The 9,910-nt window shown below is 37.9% G+C and overlaps 1 protein-coding gene across 1 annotated transcript; it reads left to right on the forward strand.

Annotated features, from left to right (window-relative positions):
- Window positions 1–6,013: 6,013 nt before the first annotated feature.
- On the forward strand, window positions 6,014–8,543 carry C4H (cinnamate-4-hydroxylase). The gene is made up of 3 exons (XM_078967945.1): window positions 6,014–6,875; window positions 7,129–7,262; window positions 7,812–8,543. The coding sequence occupies exons 1-3, from the start codon at window positions 6,091–6,093 to the stop codon at window positions 8,408–8,410; spliced, it is 1,518 nt and encodes a 505-aa protein (XP_078824071.1). The 5' UTR covers window positions 6,014–6,090; the 3' UTR covers window positions 8,411–8,543.
- Window positions 8,544–9,910: the final 1,367 nt, after the last annotated feature.

Raw genomic sequence — 9,910 nt, forward strand, 5'->3', positions numbered from 1 at the left:
ATTCTGAAGGTTCTAAGGAGCAGATTGAGGAGTGATGTTATGGTTCGTGTACCATGCATCGGAGCAGATTGAGGAGTAATGTTATGGTTCGAGTACCATACATCGGAGCAGATTGAGGAGTGATGTTATGGTTTGAGCACCATACTGCGGAGCAGATTGAGGAGTGATGTTATAGTTCGTGTACCATGCATCAGAGCAGGTTGAGGAGTGATGTTATGATTCAAGCACCATGCATCGGAGCAGATTGAGGAGTGATGTTATGGTTCGAGTACCATGCATCGGAGCAGACTAAGGAGTGATGTTATGGTTCGAGTACCATATATTGTAGCAGATTGAGAAGATATGTCAGGGGCTGAGTACCATGGTTCTTAGAAAATGATGCTTGTAATTCTCTAGTTGTCCGATCAGGATTGATTGGTGGAGTTTGGGTGCGATGGGGTTTTAGTCCTGAGGGCCATGATTGAGTCCGAAGAAGCATCCCTTGAGAGGGAGGTCGAGAGCATTTCAGAGTATCTTGGTAAGATGTCAGACGTGGTCGCAAGACTCAGGGATTAGTAGAGCAGGAATTTATGGGAGATTGCAGTTTGAGTGAGAAATCAGCTGATGGTGGAGATGTCACCTTATGTGACTTGATGGGTGCTATTTATGTTTCCTGTGGGAAGTAGGAGAGGCGAGAGATTTCAGTTTTGGGTTTAGGAGTAAACCCTACGGGTTGACATTGATGACGATTTTCCACCAGAGTATTAGGTAGCATGTCTGCCGCAAGGAAATGATCTACCATGAGCAGGTAGTCAGTGGGGACTGAGATAGTCAAGGACCACACTACACCCTAATTAAGGATAGTAGTGCGTGTGGTAGCGGTATCAGCGGGTAATCCAGTCGAGTATATCAGAGCAGTGGCTCTTCTATCTATGATGGGTATTGAGTATGGTAGTGGAGTCCCTATTCTCGTGATGATTCACGTGTTGGATCGGGGGTTGAGAAGTCGAGGATGGGGAGTATGATGATTTGTTATTTCAGTCTAAGAGTCAGTGATAGTACTGGACAGTTGGGATGTTCAGTATTGGAATGGTATGAGACTTCGAATGGCTAGAGGCAGTCGTGATGAGAAGTTCCTGAGGTTTTCTTCGGAGATTTAGGGTATTTGAGGTTTCTTGATCTCTACGTGGGGAGATCATTGGGTGTGGTGTGGCATCTTCCAGGCGTAGGTGTGGTGTTTCTGGTGGAAACCGCCTGTGGGGTAGACTGTTGATACGTCAATTAGTGATGGTTCGAACCCTAAGTGGGGGAGAACCGGGTATTTTATTGAGGGAATCAGAGATTTGTGCAAGAGCAGTTAGGGGTTGGATACAGAGACATGCGACTCGAACTCATGAGACCAGGGACATTGGTGATCAAGGAGAGGTGCAGAATGAGATAATGCATGTGGTACGTGTCTGAGGAAGGATGAGTGTCTCCACGGCAGGTGGCCAATGGTTAGGAACCTGGTGGTGGTCAGGGCCGTTTCAAGTGGAAGACTCGTAATGATTGTATTGGCAGTTGAGAACTTCTGGGTCGAAGTATGGATTGCATATGCCCCTTTTGGGGTGGATAGAAGATTACCGAGCAGCCAACTCCTGGGCCGGTATATGTATTCTTGCTTGGATTTTGAGCAGTATGGGAAAGGATTTCGAAGGATCATCAGCGTGTTTTGAAGCGTTAGCGCTTTCTTTGTATTCCAATTGAGTGTTTGGATACACTGAAGTTGCGCATTAGGAAAAATGGAGAATTATTTATGGGGTTCAGAGGAAATGTATTGTTGTATATGTATGGTGTTGGGAGTAGGAGATCAGTGGTTGAGACAGGACATCGTGATGTTCTGTAATGGTGTTCCGTGGTACCTGGGTATAATGTTCCGATTTCGGAGTTATTTAGAATCTTGAGGTTAAGACGACTAGTGGTGTATCATGTATCTATGGTTCCAGTAGGAGCCCTTTGGGTATTGACATCAAGAGGGATTAATTAAGGAAGTGGATCTCTGCAGAGGTAGGTATTTTGTTATAGCGGTTTCCACCAGAGTCTGTGATGCATATATGGGACAAGTGTGTGTAGCTATCTATGATAGTCTGCAGAGCATGAGTTAGTGGACGTAGAGGGTGTTGTTATACTACAGGGAGCTGTAGTATTCACTATTCAGAGGGTGTCGTGATACTACGGGGAGTCGTAGTATTCACTAGTCAGAGGGTGTTGTGATACTACGGGGAGCCGTAGTACTCACTGGTCAAAGGGTGTTGTGATACCACGGGGAGCCGTAGTACTCACTAGGCATTGAGAGGTTATTGTGATGTTGCGGGGAGCCATAGTACTCACTAGACGGCAAGAGAGTGTGATGATGGAGTGTTCTCCGATCAGTGTATGATGCAGAAGAGTTTTAGGCTTGAGTAACCCTAGTATTGAGTTTTTGGAGCCTGGTGGTTGAATCAGGGGAGAGACTGGGGTCTCCATCTCTGTCAGGGCTAAGTAGTATTTCGGTTGGATTGTAGTTTTAATTTGAGAATTTTGGTGACTTGTGTGTCACATGGGCCGAGATAGTTGATGCGAAGAGGAAGTCAGTGGGAGCTCTTCTGCGGAGAGCCTGGTAGAGTTGTACGTGAGGGAGATGGTATCGAGGCGCAGAGTACCGATCTTGATTGTCTCAGATCGAGATGTGCGTTTCACTTCCAGATTCTGGACGAAATTCCATGAGGAGTTGGGCACAAGGTTGCATTTTAATACCGCCTACCACCCACAGACTGACACGCAGAGCGAGCGGACGATTTAGATGCTCAAGGACACGCTTCGGGCATGTGTATTGGATTTCAGAGGAAGTCGGGACACGTACTTACCCTTAGCTGAGTTTTCCTATAACAACAGCCATCATTCGAGCATTAGTATGCCACCCTTTGAGCTGTTATATGGGAGGAGGTGTTGGACTCCCATTTGCTGGGGAGAGGTAGGGCAACGTGTGATGGGTAGTACAGAGATGTTGCTTCAGACGACCGAGCAGTTTTAGCACGTCAGACAGAGGTTGCTGATGGCCCAGAGCCGTCAGAAGAGTTATGCGAATAGACGACGTTCAGACCTCGTGTGGTGTTAAAAGAGATATGGAATTTGGAGCCGAGGCTTATGAATGGGATGTTTGAGGACACTTCTGATTGGGCATGGTTATGCTTTTGTGTCTAAGGACAGAATGTTGGGGGATTCTTTGTTCGAAGAGTTTCTGATAGCAGTCTAGTAGATGTGCCCCGGTAGAGTGTGAACCCTACTATTCGTGGGGCGTGATTCATATGATTTAGCATGATCAGCTTGAAGGAAAGATAGCCGGTTGTTGGTCATGGTCTTATGAGAATCAGAGAGCTAGTAAGGGAACTGGGTTGATATTCGAGGAGCAAAAATCATGGTGATCACTCAGGTAGGTGGTTTGGCAGCGGATCGGGCCACTAGAGTTTCCGATCATTGGGAAGGGGTATTTTTAGCGGCAAAAGAGTTGGTTTAAACTCTGGTTTTGGAGGTGCTATGTGGTTTCGGGTGTCCATAGAGAATGATATTAGTGTGGTATGAAGATCATTTCGGTAGTGCCTTTTGGGTTAATGATTAAATTTATGTGTGGTTAAGGAATGATTTCGAGGGTGAAATCTAATTCAAGCGGGGGAGAATCGTAACATCCGGATTTTCAGGGTTATTATTGTGTAGTTTAATCTTTTGATTAAAGGAGAGACTCAACACGTTGAGGATCCAACTCGCCGAGTTGAGTCGGGTTTTTCACGTGGATTTAATGAATGAACTCGACGAGTCAGAGGAGGGACTCGCCGAGTAGGTGTTAGGCAGAGAAACCCTAATTTCTCAGGTTTTGGACCTATTTAAAGGTCCTTATGGCCTTCATTTGAGGCCACTACACCCTGGGAAACCATAAAGAGCAGAGAGGAAGCTTGTGGTGCAAGAGGAGGTCTAATTCATCATTCTTTAGAGTGTCTTAGCAAAGGGAAGGAGGGATTTCGAGTTGAGCTGTCTTGAGGGACTCAAATCTTCCATCATTCCGTTCAGAGTTGTTGTGAAAGGTAAGGATTCATGTCCATCTTCGTTTGATTTCATGAATCTAGGGTTTCTTCATGCTTTATTTAGCTTGAATCTAGAGTATGAGAGGACCCATGGTGAAATTATTCTTAGATCTGAACATTAAGAGGTCCAGAGAGTCCCTTCCATTCTGCTTTATGCCTTTTCTTTGGAGTTATGAGCTAGGGTTGTCATGATATGAAGGACTGGAGTTTTCAGTTCTAGATGATGATTTTTAGAGAAAGATGGGGAATTAGTGGTGATGGATGAAGTCGTGAACAGAGGAGATTGACAATGGTGAACATAGAGGCAAATAAATATGGAGTTTTACATTGATTATCCCTATTTAAAAGGATATTAAATATTTTAAATAATTACTAAAATTAAATATGATAAATATTACTACTATGCCCTTTAACAATTTAATAATTATTTAATATTTACTAATTTTTTATTGGTGCATGAACACAATAGTTGTTAGAAATATTTGAACCTATCTCTCTCTCTCTCTCTCTCTCTCTCTATATATATATATATATATATATATATATATATATATATATATATACACTACCTCTGTCCCAAATTGATAGTCTATTTTTGATTTTTGAAGTTTTTTTCCTTCAACTTTGACCTTAAATATTTGTGTGTTTGATAGATAATACTTGATGCAAATTATATGAATGAATTGTATTTTAAATGTGTTTTCATTGTTATAAGTTTTATCAAGTAATATATAACACAAATAAAAATATTTAAGATAAAAGCTGAAGAAAAAAGACTTCAAAAGTCAAAAGTAGACTATCAATTTGAGATGGTGGAAGTATATATATATATATATATATATATATATATATATATATATATATATATATATATATATATATATATATATATATATATATATAACAAACTTACAAATTAAAAGCTCTAACCTAATAAAATATTTCAAAAAGTTGTCAAAAGACATTAAACCAATGCAAAACCTATATATATATATATATATATATATATATATATATATATATATATATATATATATATATATATATATATATATATATATATCAAACTTACAAATTAAAAACTATAAACTAATAACATGTCTTGAAAAATAATCAATAGACTTCAAACCAACACAAAACTTTCTTGTTTTCTTTGTGTGTTTCATACGTGATTTGTATATGTGTCTGCTCAAAAGATTGATATTTTTATTGTAAATTTTTAATTAATTGTTTGTTAAACATAATATATAAGTTTTAATCTAAATGGTTAAAGCATATAATTAAGAAGACTTTTAAGTGATATTAGTTAAAAAGATAGGATTTCAAATGAATATGATTTATAATTACCATTATTATTCAAATAAAAATCATTACAGTTTCAAATATATAAAGTTCAAGTATTTTAACATTCATTATAATTTGTTAATATAAATTTTATAAAAGGTTAATGTTATAAATAAATAATAAATTATTAAATATATTTTAATAAAAATAAAAGAATATTTTAAAAGGATAAACAACTATAACATTTTATTCATAAGATACTCTTATTACAATGATCTTTTATAAGTCAACAATCTAAAAATATAACTAATGATACTATTTTTTAACAAATAATAAGATTATTTATCACAACACTTCGTATCTGAGATCAAGATGGGGTCCAAGGCTCCAAGCTACAACATACCCCGTGCCACAAAAAATTGTTTTTCCATAGAGAAATCTAAAATAAAAATTATTATATTATATTTTTATTTTTATAATTATTAAATATAATTTCTTTTCTGTTTTCTTTAGAGGAAGGAATATTCAATTCGGCTTTTGCTATCAACTATTTGATTTGCCGTTAAATTCCTAACGCCGTTAGCCACTAATTCTTCTACCAACTTCACGTCCACCTAACCCCTGCCGTCAATACTGTATAAAAACCGCATTTCACCCAACACGTTATACACATTTCTTTGGCAACTCCACCACCACCACAACCACCGTTATCAACCTCCGGTAAACCGCCATGGATCTTCTCCTCTTGGAGAAAACTCTCTTAGGCATTTTTGTTGCCATTATAGGCGCAATCGTCATCTCTAAGCTACGTGGAAAGCGTTTCAAGCTCCCGCCGGGACCTATCCCAGTACCCATTTTCGGCAACTGGCTCCAAGTCGGCGATGACCTCAACCACCGCAACTTAACTGATCTCGCCAAGAAGTTCGGCGAGATTTTCCTTCTCCGAATGGGCCAGCGCAATCTCGTTGTCGTATCATCCCCGGATCTCGCCAAGGAAGTCCTCCACACACAAGGCGTCGAGTTCGGATCCCGAACTCGAAATGTCGTGTTCGATATATTCACAGGGAAAGGACAAGACATGGTGTTTACAGTATACGGAGAACACTGGCGCAAGATGCGGAGGATCATGACTGTTCCATTCTTCACCAACAAAGTGGTCCAGCAATACAGGCATGGATGGGAGGCGGAAGCCGCGGCAGTGGTGGAAGATGTGAAGAAGAATCCGGCATCAGCGACGGAAGGTATTGTGATCCGGAGACGGTTGCAGTTGATGATGTACAACAATATGTTCAGGATTATGTTTGATAGAAGATTCGAAAGCGAGGATGATCCATTGTTCCTGAAGCTGAAGGCGTTGAATGGAGAGAGAAGTCGATTGGCACAGAGCTTCGAATACAACTATGGCGATTTCATTCCAATTTTGAGACCATTTTTGAAAGGCTATTTGAAGGTCTGCAAGGAAGTCAAAGAGAAGAGGTTGCAGCTTTTCAAGGATTACTTCGTTGATGAAAGAAAGTAAGTTTTTTCTGATCTAATTTAACTCCCTGTTAAATATACAATACGAACACGATGCTTCACTTTCCATAAAGCTACAGAAGGTGGGATCTTACCTTTATGTGATCAAATTGGATTTAAGCTAAATCCATGGGGATTTTCCCTTTTGCCCCTTTTTACTTTTTCCTTCTAAATATAGTCAAACCTTTTTGATACTAAAACAGAATCTAATATATGGAAAGTAAATGAGTTTGATCAAATTGAAAAATTACAGGAAGATGGGAAGCACAAAAAGCATGGACAACAATCAATTGAAATGTGCAATTGATCATATTCTTGAAGCTAAGGATAAAGGAGAGATCAATGAAGACAATGTTCTTTACATCGTTGAGAACATCAATGTTGCTGGTATCCTTTCTTATTTAAATATTTTTCTAAGGTTTTATTATAGAAGAATTTTTATTTGCACTTACTTATAACTAATTTTCAAATATCTAATTAAAGCAAGAAACAATCTAAAAAAAATTCAATATTCTCGTGTTTTTTTTGGTCATTATTTACCTTTCAAAAATCTTTTTACAAAGTAACAAATCAAACCAAAATATACAAAGGTATTAATTTTAATTCCATTAGATTCTATTCTAAATCAACTAAAATATGAAAGTCCAGCGACCAAACTTGCTAATATACGATAGTTCCGTGGCCAAATTTGAAACCCAAAACTCTTAGGGACTATACCTGAAAAAGTACAAACGTCTAAGGATCAAATATTCCAATATATGAAAGCCTTGTGACCAAAGTCTAAAATCCAAAATATATAGGGACCAAACATGTAAATATAGAAAAATGTTGTGGCCAAGGTGAATAATACACTATTCATTTGGCAATTGTAATTAGTATATATAATAATTCCTTCCACAAGATTCTGCAAATACTGATTAACCTCGGTTTTTACAGCAATCGAAACAACCCTATGGTCAATCGAATGGGGAATCGCCGAACTCGTAAACCACCCGACCATCCAATCGAAACTCCGCCACGAGCTCGACACAGTTCTCGGACCCGGAGTCCAAGTCACCGAACCCGACATCGCAAAACTCCCCTACCTCCAAGCCGTAATCAAAGAAACCCTCCGCCTCCGTATGGCCATCCCCCTCCTAGTCCCGCACATGAACCTCCACGACGCCAAACTTTCCGGCTACGACATTCCGGCGGAATCCAAGATTCTAGTGAACGCGTGGTGGCTCGCCAACAACCCCACCCAATGGAAGTCGCCGGAGGAGTTTAGGCCCGAAAGATTCCTCGAAGAGGAAAGTAAAGTGGAGGCAAATGGGAATGACTTTAGGTATTTACCATTCGGAGTTGGTCGCCGGAGTTGTCCCGGAATTATACTCGCGTTACCGATTTTAGGGATAACGATTGGGCGGTTGGTGCAAAATTTTGAGCTATTGCCGCCACCCGGTGAGTCGAAGGTGGATACGAGTGAGAAAGGCGGACAGTTTAGTTTGCATATCTTGAAGCATTCGACGGTTGTGGCTAAACCGCGATCGTTTTAAGGGTTTATTTTTTTATATTTTGTTGTTGTTGTTGTTATGTAATGTTGTATGTGTTGGGGATGTGGAATATTAAGATAGGAACAAATCATGCATTTTGTGAATTATGAATAATGTATTTTATGTTCTTTCTTGATTTATGATGTTGAATGTGGATTTATTAGCTTCTTTTGAACACATCATGTAAATTATACATTATGCATTAACAAATGAATAAAAAGTTGGGGGGATTTCAAAACTAATGTTAAAAGAAATTAATTTAAATCGAAGACAAGTTAAAAGCAAAGTAAGTGGTTGGCTTATGTTAGGTATGAGTTTGTTTGACACATGATATTACATAAAGTCCCACCAGCCAGTTGAAAGGGTTTTAATTATAAAACCACCTAAAGGTTTCAATGAGAGGTGACCATAAGATATGCAACGTCACTCATAATTGTAAAGAAGATGTCTCCGTGTCTTCGTTAAAATGGTAAACAACATTCGGATGAATCTGCTCTAAGAGGGAATATCGTTTTATTGACAATTGATGATGTTCTTAATGCTGAAGCCGGTTTTAATATCAATATGGAGTGGTTTTTTTTAATGTATATTATGATGTTATGTCAGTCATTTAGGTGATTGAAATGTATATAGACGTATATCTTACATAATACTTACGTAATACTTGTAGGAATAAACGACATGTGTTACCTTTTAGATACTTACATTTATTTTTTTGAGAAAAATAAACACCATTCATCTATCAAGGGTAGGTATACCAAACAACAAAAATGTGTTGTTGACAAACGACCACGAGTCAATTTATATATTAAATTTCACGTTTATAAGGAATTAAAGCCAAGAATTTCAATATCAAATATTTAATAAAGCTTTCAAAAGATTGTAATGGCGAGTTCATTGCACCACAAATTTAGGGTTTTCATATAAATGTTTTTTGAAAACACGTACTAATTACGAAAAAAAAAAAAAAAAAAAAAGTTAATTTGAACATATTTGGCAAACAAGATGAAACTTATTACATTATAAGGTAGAATAGGTAGACCAAAATTTTATGTACTACATTATGTTAGTTTGTTAGTCTAACTTATCAGCCACATAACTTTTTATAATTAAATGATGTTCTTCTATTATGTAACATCCTTATCTAAAAGATAACAAAATTTACGAGATTAACTTATGTGCATTTTTAATGCATTTTAAAATTCTTCAACATATTTAATAAGTTCAATGTAGTCTAGTTTAAGAGTGACAATTTTCTACAACACTTAAATCCGACATACAAATAAATAGGCATGAGTTAGATATTTCAACCTGTTTAATTAAACAGGTTGACACGAAACGACATGCAAATTAAATGAGTAAAACTAGTATCCAGACTTCCGGTACGAAAATAACACAAATAATTTTTAGTTTTTTTGTATTTTTTTAAATATGGTTATTACCTTAAGGCTATTCAAGAACTCATAGGCGAGGCAAGCAATAAGAACACCAATGGAATCAAAA

The sequence above is a fragment of the Lactuca saligna genome, chromosome 8, assembly GCF_052625555.1.
Source record: "Lactuca saligna cultivar CGN05327 chromosome 8, ASM5262555v1, whole genome shotgun sequence".
In the NCBI taxonomy this organism is placed as follows: Eukaryota; Viridiplantae; Streptophyta; class Magnoliopsida; order Asterales; family Asteraceae; genus Lactuca; species Lactuca saligna.

Excerpts from the sequence above, each read along its gene's own strand:
- C4H (XM_078967945.1), top strand. The coding sequence starts at position 6,091 with ATGGATCTTCTCCTCTTGGAGAAAACTCTCTTAGGCATTTTTGTTGCC. Across the intron at positions 6,876-7,128 it reads TACTTCGTTGATGAAAGAAA|GAAGATGGGAAGCACAAAAA; the intron begins GTAAGTTTTTTC and ends GAAAAATTACAG. Across the intron at positions 7,263-7,811 it reads TGAGAACATCAATGTTGCTG|CAATCGAAACAACCCTATGG; the intron begins GTATCCTTTCTT and ends CGGTTTTTACAG.